The sequence below is a fragment of the Hippocampus guttulatus genome, chromosome 4, assembly GCF_054856545.1.
Source record: "Hippocampus guttulatus isolate MCC_2025c chromosome 4, RoL_Hgut_1.0, whole genome shotgun sequence".
NCBI classification, from domain to species: domain Eukaryota; kingdom Metazoa; phylum Chordata; class Actinopteri; order Syngnathiformes; family Syngnathidae; genus Hippocampus; species Hippocampus guttulatus.
In genome coordinates, this window is record NC_141264.1 from 26,484,930 (window position 1) to 26,501,211 (window position 16,282).

General features: G+C 53.5%; 2 protein-coding genes across 2 annotated transcripts; one reads left to right on the top strand and one right to left on the bottom strand.

Moving 5' to 3' along the window:
* The first annotated feature begins 1,845 nt into the window (after window positions 1-1,845).
* lsp1a (lymphocyte specific protein 1 a) lies at window positions 1,846-13,829 on the top strand. Its single transcript, XM_086108473.1, has 13 exons — window positions 1,846-2,009; window positions 4,861-5,001; window positions 5,251-5,500; window positions 6,585-6,724; window positions 6,782-7,019; window positions 7,164-7,298; window positions 8,111-8,154; window positions 8,351-8,426; window positions 8,578-8,700; window positions 8,992-9,087; window positions 9,190-9,276; window positions 9,350-9,452; window positions 13,354-13,829. The coding sequence occupies exons 1-13, from the start codon at window positions 1,951-1,953 to the stop codon at window positions 13,374-13,376; spliced, it is 1,515 nt and encodes a 504-aa protein (XP_085964599.1). The 5' UTR covers window positions 1,846-1,950; the 3' UTR covers window positions 13,377-13,829.
* On the bottom strand, window positions 10,201-15,640 carry prr33 (proline rich 33). Its single transcript, XM_086108471.1, has 3 exons — window positions 15,556-15,640; window positions 15,357-15,397; window positions 10,201-13,026 (listed from the first exon to the last, which is right to left on the bottom strand). Exon 3 carries the CDS (start codon window positions 13,009-13,011, stop codon window positions 10,381-10,383), a length of 2,631 nt encoding a protein of 876 aa, XP_085964597.1. The 5' UTR covers window positions 13,012-13,026; window positions 15,357-15,397; window positions 15,556-15,640; the 3' UTR covers window positions 10,201-10,380.
* Window positions 15,641-16,282: the final 642 nt, after the last annotated feature.

A 16,282-nucleotide genomic window follows, 5' to 3' on the forward strand; every position in this document is an offset into this window, starting at 1 on the left:
CGTGCCAGGCTGAGCCACTTCCGCTCCGTGAACTCCCCGCCGCCGCTTCCGCGTTTGAAAGGTGCGTCACGTATCGGGCGCGACGCATTCACCCAGTCTGACGTCGCACTCCGCTCTACCTGCCTGCCGAAGCGGGGGCCAACCGGAGTGATGAATAAACGTGAGTAAATCATGACGGAAGTGACGCAACAGCGGACGGTATGGCACCTGCTTCCCGCCGTAGCATCAGCCAAGAGCTACGAGGAAGTTGCGTTGGTGAGTCTCATCTAGTTGATGGTCCGCACTGACGATCAATTTTCGGAAGAATATTTCACTATGTTTTTCTTTTTCTACTGCGTGGTGTGCTCAATTAGTTCTGATTTTGTTCCAAGCCCGCATTACTTTGTGTAGCAATGGACGGCACTGAACGCGGCTTCACCAATGCTCCTGCCATACTGTGTTGGAGGTCATGTTTGTTTCTTTTCAGTTTTACTGCATATAGTTTTGTTCGGGTCGTTTTTCATTTGGCCGCTTGTGTTACAACCCCCCCCCCCCCCGCCCCAAAAAAAGAAGAAAAAGCTGGCTTCGTTGGGTTGTGTCAAGGCGCCTTTTTTTCCATCTCACCCGTTATCTTTACTCCAAGCCAACATTTGCTTCATAATTGCCAATCAATCATTTCATGTTTGGAAGGTGAACACAAAAAGTGGAATTTGCATGAAATCTGCTGGCCACACGTCATAAAAGTATAATCTAAATTCTTAAAAAAAACCTTTAAAACAATACAAGGCTCTTGAAGGTCAGTTAAAGCGTCACACTAACTGTTAATCTTCAACATTAAAAACAATCAAAGACCCTGGTGACACCAGAGACTTCTTACTTTTGTTTTGATGTCACTTCCTGTTCGGAAGAAGCGTAGCGGCATTGCAAACCTGACGTTTAGGATTTCCCGATGGGTGTCGAAACTGAAGGAAAATAATCTCTCGGGTCAAACTGTCTCACCAATTTGGTTAAGTGTACAACAACAAAAATGGAACACGTCATAAAAATGTCATCTAAATAATCACAGTATTTTAAAAAATGAAAACACTAAAATGGTCTTGATGGTCTTTGACACATTGCGCGAACTGTTAGCACGCGAGACGTCCTGCTTTGGTTGTGATGTCACTTCCTGTCCAGAAGAAGCACAGCTGCATTGAAAGCCTGACGTTGAGGATTTCCCAATGTGTGGCTCTGGAGTACTTGTCAACAAACTCGCCCGTACAACCGCGTGCACACACACACACACACACACACACACACACACTTGAGAGTGAGTGCTGTCACCGTGGCAACCTTTGTGACAACAAACTCCTGCCCAACTACACAAACACTTAAAAACAACAGCAGCAAAACACTTTCTCCATCCTGGCATCTGCTTTCAATCGCTAGCAGATGTTGGGGTGTCTGTAGGGGGCCGGGGGGGGGGTTACAGAGCTTTTGGGGAGGCAGGAATCATCTTTCACCCCCCCCCCCCACCCACCCACACACGGGATGACCAGAAGGATGCTTAGCCACTCTCAATGGAAACCACATGTAGGACAACAGAAGGGGGAGCATTGTGGAGGGGGGGGGGGGGGGGGGGGCTGTGATGACTAAACCCTGCATGCCCTCCCCCCCCCCCACCATCACTCATTCCCACCCACCCTCCGACATTCCCGACACGCCGTGGAGGGGAGGGAAGAGAGCGAGTGAGTGGCAACAAAAGAGCCAGCCCAGCCCAAGCGGAAACCCCACGGCAAGCCCAAAAGAAGCCCACAGGGAGCAGCGGCGCAGCGGCTCCACACCACCTTGGCCAGCCCGGACGAGCCCCCCCCCCCCCCCCCCCCCCCCCCCCCCCCCCCCACCCGGGAGAGGAAGAAGAAGCAGCAGCGCCAGGCAACTCTTGAAGCCGGTCGCCGCTTTGGGCGAGGAGCAACCAGAAGAAGCCCGAAGATGTCCGCCGCACTGCTGAGGAGAAACTCCAGCAGACAAGGTCTCCAGAACCTCATCAGGTCAGTCCGCTCAACTTTCAATGACGCCGTCGTCCGGATGATTGTGATGGATGGCGCTTGATTGGAGGTTTCCTTCACAGAATCGTGTTCTGTCACAATGTACAAGTCATGTTTATTTCTGGAGCACAAGTTGACTCTGGGAGGAACCCCGGAAACAAGCCAAATGACCGCAAAATGGCCACTTCACACCAAAATCCTTTTTTTTTGTGGTTCTGCTCCCGATAGACCCGCAGGCCAAATTCCAGATTGTATGGGTGCATTCCAAAACTCTTGATTGAACTTTGCATGACTTGATTGGTCAGTGCCGACCACTTCCTGGAAGCAAACGTTCAGCATTTGACGTCTCCTGCGATTTGTCGGGAGAGCTTTTTTTTTTTGTGCGGAAGGTCTTTCGGTTTTGCCTGATATGGTTGACGCCGACCGAGTACAAAAGTGAGCTCTTCATGGGTCGAAACTGCACCCTTTAGTCTGCTTTGGGATGACTATCTTTGTATGTATGTTTGATGTTTGCGGCTTAGCGGGCTCCTGCTGGGATGACCGGGGGGGGGGGGGGGCGGTGTTGTGGGTCGCAAAGGCTTCTTTAGGCTTCCGGGGATTTGGAACAACACGTCGACCTCGATTTGGGGACGGGAGCGAGATCGTGGTGGTTTGCGACTGGATAGGAAGCGGTGCCGGTTTCAGAGGTCAAAGGTGAGCCGCTCAAGCGTTCTCAAACCGCCACAGGGGAGAAAAGTGAACGAGGAGCCGCCAAAGCTCAAAAGAGCAAACACAATTCCGCTTTCTTGACGACTTCACTTGAAGATTTTCGTGATAGGAAATCGTCACCCCAAACAAAGGAATTATGAGGGCCCAACAGATTAATCGGTGGAGATTTTCAACACACTAAAACACGAGACAAAAATAATGACATTTTTAATAAATGGGTACAAAATATTGATTGAGATTTATATCTTTCTCATTACTTATTAAATAAGAAATTGGTTATTAGTTGTATCTGAATCGGCCTCACAAAATCGACATCGATTGGGCCCTTGTAATTATTTTTTAAAAAATTGTTAATAGTCGAAGGTAACGTATTTTACATTGATTAATGTTGCGCTGGAGATTGATCAAAAGCGTACAAATAAAGTCAATGTGGCCGCTTTGCGCAAACGAGACGTGATGTCGTCACTGAGCGCCGCCCGCGTCACCGGGACAGCCAACGGCGAGTCAGCGCGACATCGTCACCGAGAAGGCCGTCTGCGGTGGGGTCACGTCTGAGTGATGAAAGCGGGAGGCGGGGCCCGGTCTCAACTCACCGATTGGTCAGACAGCCGTGATGTCACCTTATCATCTCATCTCCGAAACAGAAAGCAGGCGGCTGGTTTCCGTGGCGGCGCAGCGACGTCATCCCAATGGAACGACGCTGGAATTCTTATCAGTTTTAATTTTGACATGTTTCAGGCACGGCTCTTATTTTGAAATGCTGCCAGAGTTAGGCAGCCCCCCCCCACCCCCCCCCCAAAAAAAGCCAGTGAATGTGTTTATCTCATCGAGGTGATGATGTCATCCTTCAGGAAGCAGAACAGCTGTAAACAGACTGCAACCTATGACCCCCCCCCCCCCCCAGATAAGGGCCTGAGGAATGTTTTTTTTCAAGGCGGGGGTGATATTAGATTGATTGACAGGGGATTGAGAACCCCCCCACCCCCATCCGCTTCGAGCCCCCCCTGCCTTCACTTGACCCGTCCCCCACCCAGGGTGTCCGCGGCTGAAGAGCATAAACACTGCACACTTGCTCTCATCTTCTTTCCTGTTTCCTGCTTCCCCTCCGAATGTCCAAGCGTTGTCTCTCGGGTCAGATTCTACGCGGGTTCTAGCGGGCGGGGGGGGGGGGGGGGGTGAGCATCGCGCCATAAAAGATGATTCGCTACGGTTTTCGATACGTGGCGTGCGAAACGATTCAAGGACGATTTGATTTGATTCGGTCTGGCTCCGTCCCGGATGGGGATGAGGCCTTTGTTGTCATCCGTTTGAATCGAGTTGTCAATGTGCCATTTCCTTTCCAGATCGATCTCGCCAATAAACGACGCTCTCCGAATATTTTGGAAAGTGGACTTCAATGCACCGGCATCTTTCGAATCAATAACCGATTTCCCCATTCAAATTCCAGACGGTCTTCACGACGAATGCATGCGGTGCGTTAGCATGCCGAACAGGCTAGCGTTAGCCTACCTCGATTGTTCGAATGTTCCGATGTTAGTTTTGTGCGTCTTACCTTGAATCGTCAAAACGACTCTATTCGAGTGCTTCAACAACAATTTCATTCACCGCGTTAGCCTAGCGGGCGAGTTGCCGTTGGCGCACTCGGCCGAGGTGTCGAGACAAACGTTTGGGCTTCACAGCTTTGCTTTGAAATGTGCTCCGAATGTGTCGATTTTCATCCAAATGCTGCGTGCGCTCGTGCTTTGTAGTCCCTCCAAGTTGAAAGTGTTTTGAGTCGACTAGAACGTGAGCTCGTCGCACCAGAAACGTGACAAATGCCTGGAGGACGAGTCACGACCCATCACGACGTCCTCTCGTCCGAGTGGCTGGCCTGTCATTATTATTGACGTCGACGTTGCATCATTCGGCCGATGACATCGCGCCTCCGCCGACTCTTCAGACTTCTCTTCACTCGTCTTTCGTGTCTACAAACGAGCCCTGACACGTCGCTAAAAAAAAAAACACAACGCGCGGGTGGCCTCGATGGCGGCTTTTTTTTTTTTTTTTTTTCTTGGCGTGATCCGCTCGAGGCGGCGGGCGCACGTCGACACGTCGCGCGCCGCCGAAAGGCATCCGACCGAGCTGAAGGCCGCTGATGTGGCGGCAGGTTGACCGCTCAGAGGAGCGTCGAGGACGCCGAGGAAGCGGAACGCGAACGCAGGAGACGAGCCAGAGACCAGTCCTGTCGCAGGAACGGCGACGCGGCGCCCGCCGAGCGCGCCGCCGACCCGCCGGACGACCGACACGCGTAAGTCGTCGGATGTGACGTCCTTTTTGAATCGTTTTCTGAAATCTTTTCTATTTAAAAAAATAAAAAATAAAGCTTTCCAGGTGACCCGAGTAAGCCACCAGACTCGCGGCCATCTCGACCTCTGTCCACATCAAAGTCTGAAAATAACCAAACGCCTTCCTCACTCGAGCTTCATGTTGACGTTCGGCGTAACGTTCATCCGATCCCCCCCAATTCAGCTCCCGACGCCGTTTGTCCCCCGCCCAGATCGAAGCCCGGCCGCTCGCCGGAGGAAGACGAAGGCTTCGGCGACCGGACGCGGCGCCGGCAGCGGAGCGGACCGCAGCGCCCCCCGGAGGGCGGCGGGGGACGGCGGCCGGAGGACGAAGACCCCCGCCCCGCCCCCTCCGGCATTTGGGCTTCGTCTAACTCCGCTCGCGTCGGCCGCGCCGAGGAAGGCGAAGGCGGCGAGCCGAGGCCGCGGACGGACCGGCCGGATTCGCCCCGTCGCAGTCAGGTGAGCGATCGCGGCGGCCCACCGGCGTTTCTCCGTCGGCTTCCAAGTCGACCGCGACTCGGCTTTGCCGGTTTTGCGTCCGTCCGACCGTTTTGGGGTTCGGTTGTTCCTCTCGTTCGGTTCCCGGTGGGGTCTCGTGTGGTTTTTGCTTCTTTCTTTTTTTCGGGTCCTTTCCGGTTCCCGTGCGGTGTTTGCGTGCTTCCGAGATGCTTCTCGTGTCGTTCTTGTTTGTTTTGTTTTTGGCGCGTTCCCTGAACGGTTCTCTTGCTCGTCTTGCGTGTGGTCGCTTTGTGGCAGTCGTTTGCGCAGTTCTGGTGGGGTTCCCGGTCGGTCGTTCTTTTCTGGTTCGTGGTTGTTCCCTTTGCGGTTCCTAAATAGTTCGGGGGAGTCTGTTGGGTGCTTTCTGGCCGGCGCTGGTACCAAGGATTCTCGTCTGGTTTTTGTTGCTACTCTGTTGCAGTTCCTGTGTGGTTCTAAAGTCATTTTTGGGTTTGGTTCTCGTTTGGTTCCCACTTGGGTCTCGTGTAGTTTTCCAGGTCGCGGTTGTGTTTGCTTCTTGCGTGCTTTGTGTGTAGTTCTTGCCTGGCTGCTGCGGTTGCGTCGTTCCCGGTTGGTTCTCGGATGCTTCCCGTTGGGCTCTTTAGTCTTTCCACTCTGGTTTCTGATTAGTTCTTGTGCCGGTCCCATGTGGTTTTCGAAAGGTTCCTGCTTGGTTCTTGTGTAGGTTTTGCATGCTCTCTGTGTCGCTGCGGCATCTCTTGTATGGCCCCTTGGTGTTTTTTTTTTTGTGGTTCCAGACGGCGGGGCGCTTCTCCGGTCGCCATTCTTGTATGCTTGCTTCTTTTTGGGTTTCCCGGATGGTTTTTGGGGGGGGGGTTGTTTTACCGAGCTCAGGTGCTTTTTGTGTGCTCCTAATCTGGTTGTCGGGATGATTCTTGTCCACGGCCCGGTTGCGGTTTTTCTGTTGTTGCCGCGCGGCTCTGAGGTCCGGTTCCGGACATGCGGCGCTGGCGTTGTGGTTCGGTTCTCACGCGGTCGTTCCCGCGTCGGTCACGCTCGCACTTTGTGCGGTTCCGGTGTCCAGGTGGAGGAACGGCAACCGACCCGAGCGCCATCCGCCGCCAAAGTTTTCCTTCGCCGAGATTCCAAAGCGGACGCGGACGCCGACCGACGGGAAGTGACGTCCCGGCACCCCGGCGACCAATCAAAGAGCGAGTCCCCCAGGTAGATGCTCGCACGCGACACACCGACGGAGCGACGGCATTCGCGTTCGTCCGGCAGGTGCGCCGAGCGGGGCGAGGCGGAGGCCGGCCCGGAGGCGGAGCGTCGCCCGGAGAAGATCCGGCAGGGCCTCCGGGAGAAGGAGAGCCGGGAGCCGGAGCAGCCCAAGCGCCGACACCCCCGGGCCGAGCGGGAGCCGGAGGAGCTGGCGGGGAGGAGGGAGCTGAGGAGACGCCTCCGAAGCCAGGAGGAACGACGGCAACGAGACCAGCGACGGCGGCGCCTCGCCGACGAGGAGGCGAGTCATGCCTCGCGTCTCGCTCGCTCGGGGTCGGATTTGACCACTTTGTTGGAGGGGGGGGGGGGGCTGTCCCCTTTGTTGATTTATCCGGGCTTGTTGGACGGGACGGAGGCCTCGATTGGCTCTGAATGTGATTGACAGGAGGAGCGCGAGCTCATGAAGGAGGAGATGGCGAGGAGGAGGATGGACGCGGCCGAGAGGATGAAGATGTTGAGCGGCGGCGGCGGCGGCGACCCGCCAGAGGCCTTCAGCCCCGTCAAGACGCCCACGCACAAAGTAAATGGTTGCCCGGCGACCGCCTTTGTGGACTTTGGGGGCCAGCACCGGCACGTTTGCGTCATGTTTCCGCGGCAACAAAAAAAAAAAACAAGCGCTTCGCGTGTTTGCCCGTTTGGATAGTCCAAGCTTGAAATCAAGTTAAATGGGGAGGGGGGGGGGGGGGGTCGTCCAGGCCTTCTGAAATGGTCGGACATAAAATGTCAAAATAATCTCAATTCCGTCCTCACCGATGGATACGACGGGACAATTGATTAAATATTTGAAAAGAATCGATATCAATTGCTTTTCTTGGCCTTTAGAATCAGTGAAAATGGAGCCCAAGACTGAACGTAGTTGAAAGGGATTTTCATATCGATGCAAAGAAGAATAAGAATCATGATAAGAAGAAGAAGACGCTTCCTGGTGATGTATTCAACTACCTCGCAATCATTTGGTCAACTCTGACATCAAATACGTCTCTTAAAAATGTGACAAATAATGATCAGAAGAACAATCATATCTTTTTTTAATCAAATGTGGAGTCAAAAGTCAATTCTGCGTGCTTGCTTTTAAATGATCCACCAAAATTGCTCCGACTTTCCTGCCACCGATAGAATACGAGAGAATCGATTTTGATTCAATGAATTTTGATGTTGATTTTATTTTATTTTTTTCAAATATCAGCTCCACATACGCTGAAATAAAAATTGCCGATTGTTATTATGATGATTGTTATCTACCCGGCGACCGCGAATCGCAAATGAGAATCTTTTCTCAGCGTCTTTCTCCGGCTCCTTCAAGATTTCCCGCGTTTGTCTTGTGATTTGCAGATGACGGAGAGGACCGAGTCGCTCAGCCGCTCCCCGAAGAAAAGGTGATCCTTTCCTCCGCCCCATTCGGGAGGGCGGCGGGCGTGCCGCAGCTTCTCCCGACATTTGTTTGACTTTCACTTTCGCAAGAGGTCTTCCGCAGCTTTAAGCCGAATCGCCGCGAGACGGGTGGTTGCTTCTGTGTCTTGTCGCCATGGCAACAAGGTCAGCTTTTCTCGTCGTCGTTGTCTTCGGTAACAGTTTCAAAAAGATGCCGCCGGTCGTCCTCGTCGGCAACATCGACGACAAGATGGAGCAGTACGCGCACGCCGTGGAGGTACGCCCGCCCGCCCGCCCGCCCGCCCGCGCACCGCGGCACGCTTTGAGCAAATTGCAGAGATCGTCATTTGACATGAGCGACAACCGAATTTTGGGGACCTCCAACGTTTGACATTGGCAAGTTGCTGACGCTGTCGCTCGGTGTCCAGAACTCTCAGGAACCTCGAGGCTCCAAGGCCCCGGCGACGAACCTTCCCAACGCGCCGGAGGCCGTCAACTCCAAGAAGGTCTTGTTCGAGGCCGGCGAGGCGCCCAAAACGACAACTTGTCGGGTAAGCCGCGCCCAAACGCGGACAACTGGACGCTCGTTGGCCGCCAAAGCTGCTTTCATCAAAAGTCGTATTCACGTCCAACTATCTGGCATGGAGTTCTTGCCCTGTTTGCATCTCTGGTGGGTTGCCACATGGGGGGGGGGGGGGGGGGGGTCGGGGGGGGGGGGGGTGTCACCGCGTCCAAAACAAAACTTTGCAGCAATGACGGGGAATAGGAAGGAGACGCTAACAACAAGTTTGCACGCTGTCGCTGCACTCCGGAGTTGACTTGCTCACATATCCACCAATCAGGACACTGACAGTTTAAAGGTGGGCGTGGCCAACCTGATCACCCAGTGGGTGAAGGGCCAACCGGACGGCGGTCGACCTCCGCCGAGCCGAGCGGCGGTGAGTAGCGTGTCGCGGCGAGCGTGTCTCCAAAGTGAACAAAAAGGGCGGCGACGGTGCTGAATGCCTTTATGCTAAGCTAATTGCTAATTGCGTCTTCAGGATGTGAAGTGTGGAGATGTCATGCGCAAGAAGAACATGTGGGAGGTTATCGGAGACTCGTCGGGGAGGTCCCCCGCAAACGTCAAGGTACGAATACTAACGTGCTACCCGATCAATGTTGGAAGTGCGCCGCATGTTTGTTTGTTGTTGTTGTCGTCAGGGCGCGGCAGCCCCGAGTAAGACGTACACCTTTGTGGGGACCGGACACGGCAAGTACAAGAAGATCTCGGCGGACCAGGAACACGCCACGAACAGAAAGTCGGGTGAGAGAAGTCACGGCCGCTTGAAATGGCCCGAACATGAAACGAGAGGCCACTTTTGCACATGAGCAGAAATCTCTCGTCTTTGGTACATTTCAAGTGTCAAACTTTTGACTAGAATGAAAGGTCAGCTGCCACGTGAAGAGAAGCCCTTCACCCTTGAAGCGGGCTCTTCTTTCTGCCCCCCCCCCCCCCCCCCCCAATCATTCAGACGTTCAGAAAAGAAAAAAAATAAATCCTTTCAAAATCTCACCTCTTATCTGTTTGTAGATTTGAACTCCCATTTCACAAAAATTGACCCCGGTAGAAACGGATTTGCCGGACTGGTTTATTTGGAAAATCCGTCAGGAAGTGAAAGTGGAGAGTCGGATTAAAATTAGATCAGGTTTGGATTTGAAAAATTAAAAGACGAGTGCACACATGTACACCCCCCCCCCCCCCCCAAAAAAGCACGCTGGGATGTGGGGCGGGGGGCATAACATTGAGACATTTTGGCTGTCCCGTGATTGGACTTTTCAACTTCCTTTTTCTTGACATTCTGTCGACGCAAAGTTCTTCTCCTAGAATCGGTTCAGTCTAATCTAGAACACAACAAAGTCAACAAATTGTAAACGTTGGGATTCGCCTTTTATGACGCGCTCTGACGCATCCAAATCCAAGCGTGACATTTCCGGAAGCGAGTAGCACCGCGGGGAACAGCAAAGATCACCAAAGGAAGAGTTGGAAGAAATGGGAAGCTTGTGGAGGAGCTCAAACATCAAAGCTTTTAATAACGCAGGACAAACGAGGCGCTGACGTCAAGTCCAAACGAGGCCAACCGGGCCCCGGCGGCGACGACGTGAGGCCCCGTGATTACGAAGCACAGCCAACACACACGCAAACTTTTCCTCGGCCAACATCTCCCGAAACATCCACGTGGCCGTCTGGCTCCTTATGAGAAGCCGAAGCCTCGGGCCGTTCGGTTAAAGTCTTTGGGTTCGTCGTCTTTCGCCTTGCGTCCGATCAGACCCATCTCGAAGACGGCGGAGAACTTGGTGAGGGGTCCGGACGCCGCCTCCTTCAGCTTCTTGGCGTCAAACTTGGGGCTGAAGAGCAAGATGGGCAGGCGGTAGGCAAAGGGCGGGATTTCCTTGGCCTCATTCTTGGTCTGGTCCTCGTCCTTCTTGCCCTCCGTCCTCTGCTGCTCGTCCTTCTTCTTCAGCTCGATCTGGTGCATGATGTTCTCCTTGCTGGAGAACATCTGAAAGAGGACGGCGTCCCACATCTTGGTGGCTTTCGGGGGAGCGGAGCCGGCGGCGTGAGGCCCCCGGCTCCGGTCCTGGCCCCGGCCCGCTCCGTCCGTCTGTGGAAACAAAGGCTCCTCCTGCTCCACTACCATGTGCTTCTTCAGTCTGGACCAGCCGCTCAATTTGGTTTTCGGTGCCCCCGCCTTCTGGACATCTGCGGGTTTTCCGGCCTTGTCGTCCTGGTCTTGACTTTGGACGGATTTTGCTTTTGCCCTCTCACCCTCGGGGACTTTCAGCGGCTCGTCAGCATTTGCCCGCGGGACCTCCTCTTTGCCAAGAAGCTTTCTGACTGCCTTCAGAGGGTCTTTACCGGGCGGGGGAGGAGCTTGTTTGGCCACAGGAGGTTTTTGCACGTCCATCTTCTGGCGCGCGGGAGATCTGGCGTCCGCGGTCGGAAGTTTGCCCTTTGGTGTTTCCCGGATCTGTTGCTGTTGTTTCTCCGGTAGCGTTGGAGGGACCATCTTTGGTGTCACGACAGAGGGTTTGGGTGTCTGAGAAACAACAATCGGGGGAATTGTTGGGGTGGCAGAGACCTTGTCCTCAGATTTAGGGTTTTCTTTGACTTCTGCAACGATCAGTTCTCGGGTTTTACTCGGGGCGGCTGCGACCTCATCCGAGGCCGCGTCCTGAGACCCTGTCATTCCGAAGGCCGGTGTGTGTGTTCTGATTCCGCCATAAGCGGCGTACTCTCCAGGCATCAGTCCGCGGTAGGCGGACTTGCTTCTGGGCCCCACTAGAGTTGGGGTCTTTGACCTCTGGAAGGACGAAAGTCCAGCATGGGGAGAGATCCCATACGTGGGAGTTCTTGGTCTTTTAAAAGCCGGAGATGAGCCGATCAACCGGGACGCCTCGTAGGTTGGAGTTTTAGGCCTCCGATACCCAAAGGACGTCACTGCGGCTGTTAGCTCGGCTGTTGGAGGCCTGGTAAGATCGGATTCGGATTTGGACTTTGTGATCATCTGTGGGAAGCTTGCGTGGACCTCTGCATTCAGAACCGTCGCAATCTCGGGAGTCTCGGCTCTCGTGTTGGGGGTTCCGGACCTCTCTGGCTCCATCGTCACTGGTGACACCGCGAACAATAGAGGGTTGGGTTTGGAAATCTCAAAGACTGGCGTCGCAGCACGCTTGGCCGGGGTTCTCGGACGCCCCGCGAGGCACCTCGGTGATTGCGTTTCCCGGGTCGGCGTTTGGTCTCCCATGTCCGACGTGGGCGTGGCTCTCCTTATCTCGATGGTTGGAGCCACGGCGACGTTTATCTCAACTTTTGCCGTTTGGCTTCTCACATCTGCGCTCGGTGTTTTTGATTGCGCTTCCGAGGCGACGAAAGGATTTGGGGTGACGGACCTCCCGGCTTGAAAAGCTGGACTTGCCTCTCGGTTGCTTTCCGTGGCGACAGTGCTGCCGATGGCGCTGAGGGCGACTGCGTCGTAGACGGGCGGCGTCCTGGATGTCTCATAGTAGGACGTATTGGCCGTGTACAGGCGGATTTGGGGGACCTCAAACATGGACTTGGGAGATTTCGGAGGCTCGGTGGCTTTGAATGTTGGACGAGGACTTTTGGGCTTGATGAACTGAGTTAGCACCGTGAGAGGCCGAGTCAAAGCCTGAGTCGCCGCCGGCGGATCGGAGGTTGGATTGGGGCTGGCTGGTTTCGGCCCGGTTGGCGGGGCTACAGCCAGTCTGGGAGCTCCTGGAAAGGGACTCCAATCTGGGGTTTTCAACGCTGCGGGAGGAACATTCAGCTGAGGCAAGGGAGAAGCGATGACAGAGGGCATCGGCCGGTCGGGCCCCGGCTGGACAGGCGCCATTGGGGGGGGCGGCGCTCGGTGCAGCGAACTTGAGTAGAGTATCGCAGCGCCGCCGCCGCCGTGCCGCGGGTGCGGCGGCGAGGCGAGCGCCCGAGGCGAGAACCTGCCCGCTCGAGAGGAGGCCGCCCGCCGCGGGTACGGCGATGCCACATGCTGATAGAGCGGCCGAGCGGCGAAGCGGGACGACGGCCGGGCGGCGTAGAAGCCATAGGACGCCTCGGGGGTTTTAGGTGGCGTGGAGTGTTCGCTGCGCTCGAGGTCGGGGCTGGCTTCGTCGACGGGGGAGAGGCTGGAACGGAACGGGGCAGCCGCCTGCGACGCCGCCTGCCCGGATGTCTTCTTTTTGGCGTTGCGCTTCAGCAGCTTCTGGAGACGCGCGTTGTCTTTGCCGGGCTTGGGGAACAAAGGGGGCGGGTACGGAAGGGGAAAGAATCCGGCCGGGATGGCTGCTCCGTAAGCGACTGCCATGAGCACCTGGACCTCCTGAAGACCACACCGCAACGTGGATCAGACTCGGAACACCCGGATAACACAAACGGAATGAGCGTAGCTAGCGAAAGTCACAACAATCAACTTGTAGTTTCAGGCTTATGTTTTTCAAGCCACTTTACAACCTTTTTCTCGACATCTTCAATGTTTTTGAGGTTGTCACTGAATGGAATCGATTGTTGGGTTTTTTTTTCTTCTTCTTGAGGTTCAAAAGACAAAATGGGGCCAATTTGATTCACAACATGCCAGCAAAAAAAAAAAAAAAAAAAAGAACCCAATATAGTGACAGTCAATCTTTTTTGTTGTTTTTTTTCTTCCCAGATTTGTGTCCAAATGAATACTGACGCGGTGGCCTTTTGTGCTCGGCCACGCCCGACGCTGCAACACTTTTTTACGGACAGTCGAAGTTGCTCCGGGACAGCTTGTGCATCTGCTGACAGCGGTCCAGTCAGTCGCACCTTCATCGATTTCTTGGATGACGTTGTCGGAGCTGGACAATCACTTCCTGTTTGCAATTTGCTGTCCGTGGTTACCTTGCAATCACCGAGGCCTTGTGCTTGTATGCCTTTGTACCATCGATTTTCGTTTTCTTTTAATACAACAGTGATCCCGTACGATTGACTTATCGCTACAAAAATTGTCTATTTTTGAGGTTGACGTCATCCAGTTAAATCATCGCATTTTTGGAAAATTGTAATTTGACAGGAATCGTGTATATATATATATATTTTAGGTGTCAGTCACATGTATATATATATATATATATATATGACCAATAAAAATGATTCGATTTTCAAGATGGGGGGTCGTTTTATTTTTGTTTGTTTTTTCTAGATTCTGTCATTTACGCACCTCCACATCAGACGCAATTTTGATTTTGTGCATATCGCTGCCACACCAGGAAAAAAAATTTTTTGAACATGATCAGTTAGTTTCACTTTAGGACGTAAAAGCCATTTCTGTCCGAAATGTTTTTTGGGTGTTTCTTTGCTGATTGCGGAAGTCAAACTTTTGTTTTCACGCGACAAAAAACGGTGTCTTAAAAATGTGAACGTGAAAACAAAACGAATTACGCGATGGCGTGATATTCCACTTTTTATTTTTTGCAATACGGCCACGATACGCTTCGGCAAAACATTGTCCATGTCATGATTGGGTTTGGGACCAACAGGTGGCACTGTAGGGCTCTCCCTGCGGCCGCACACCTGTTGGTCATTATGTAATTAGTGCTTTCAAAGGACTCCCGGGCCGAGCGCTCATTGTCGGGTCATTGTTTGCTCTTGGCTACTGTCATGTTTGTTTGCTGCAATCAGGTTTGTTTCAGTCATGTTTCGGTTGCCGTTATGTTCCATCTTCAGTCATGATTTTTATTTGATACTTTAGATTGTGTTTGTTTTGGATTTAGTTTTCTCTATGTTTAATACAATTCATCAAGTGCAACCTGCTCCTCTGTCGTACCTTGCTACGTGACAGAATGACCCGACCACGAGTCCTTTTAAAGCACTAATTACATAATGACCAACAGGTGTGCAGCTGCAGGGAGAGTGTTTTCGCAGGTCGAACAACTGGATTCCTTTTCCTCGTTTCAAGAGACCCACAAAAATCGGGACTCGACTCTTCAAAACATTTTGATTTCCCTTTGTACGTCCCTAACTTGTCATTTGACTATTGGGGAGTTTTCCTGTTGTCAATCACTTTGACAGGCGTGACTGAATTGGAGCAAAAATTCCATCGATGTATTTTTTGAAGACAATTTTTTTTTTTTTGAACCAGTACACTGATAATTAGGTTGGCTGCCATTCCTTCAGCGCTGACGGACAAACGCGAGCGAGACTTATTGATTTTCTTGCCATGGCACACGAGGCCCATTGACAGCACAGAATGTGTGTATTTATGCTCGCGCATGTGCCGAGATTCGAAAATAGCTGGCGGTCATGAGACGGATGACGTCACACCCGCCTGACAGACGATTGGCCGCCACCGAGCGCGGCCAATTGCAGCACAAGTCAGGAAGGACTTGGAATCGTTTCAAAAGCTGAAAAGCCTCGAGAATCGGCTCTCGCTAATTGGTGAAATGTAGGCCAGTGATTTGATCCCCCAACACACGCAACTTCTGTCCTCCCCCTCCCTGGTTAAAAGACGAGACCTCCCCCTTTTAAGGCACTGGAGGGTTGGCGTCAAAAGTGGAAAGAGTAATTATAGCCGAATCATAAAAGCTGTCATGGTCCACAATGACCGAAACGGACCCAAAAGGACCCTGACAATGCCCCCCCCCCCCCCCCCCCCCCACACACACGCATGCCTGCACGCGCACATTTTCTTACCGGCTTGCGATTGGCGGCTGAAGCGCTGCAGGCAGGTTCCCCTTCAAGCAAGACAAGTCCAGTCAGGAATTCGCATTGCAAGCACAAGTATGAAGCGTTCAAAGTCCATGGCAGGCCACCCGCCACCCGCCAGCGAGCATCGGCAAGGTGAGGTCGACCCCCGCCCGTGGCCACGGAAGAAGAGAAAAGCTGCATTTACCTGGTCCAGTGGTGCTGGCGGGCGGCCGTCGGTCCGGCTGCTGCCTGCTTGTCGCAGCCCGGAGTGTCAAAGCGGCCGCTTTGCGTCGCGCCCCACTCGACCCCCTCCCGGCTCCGAATGCAAGGACCGCACGCCATGACAGTCCCAAAATAAACAGAGTGACAGCAGCGGCCGAGTGGGCCGCAAGCTGGAAACAGAACGTTTCAGGTCTCCCTCACCCCCCCCGGGGCATGCGGAAGGAACCCCAGCATTAGCCCCCCCGGCCGGCCCGGCCTTCGGATTCGCCGCGACGTTGGCAATGTATGTGGCGTGACGTTGCGCTATATGGCGTCGGCTATGCCGGGGTGACGTACGGGGATGTGACACCTTGTATTACGCTAGGCTACGTTACCCTTGCGTCACGTTATGTAACCTTGTCACATCCCGCCGCGTTACCTTATGACATCATGGTATGTTTGTCTCACGTTACGTTTCATGTTTGTGACCTTTTGTCCCGGAACGCTGCGCGCGTGACATATGTTCGCTCGTGTTGCGTTACGTTTCACGTTCTTGCGTTATGTCGGGTTTTGTTACATTACGCCGCACGTAATGACATGTCCAGTTCCATATTGTTGTTGTTACACTTTGTTACAGTCGGCATGACATCGTGAGCATGACCCTCGTGAGGGAGAAGCGGATCGGACAAGGGCTTAAGGGGTGTTGCTGTTTTGTCACAGGCCGCGCGTGA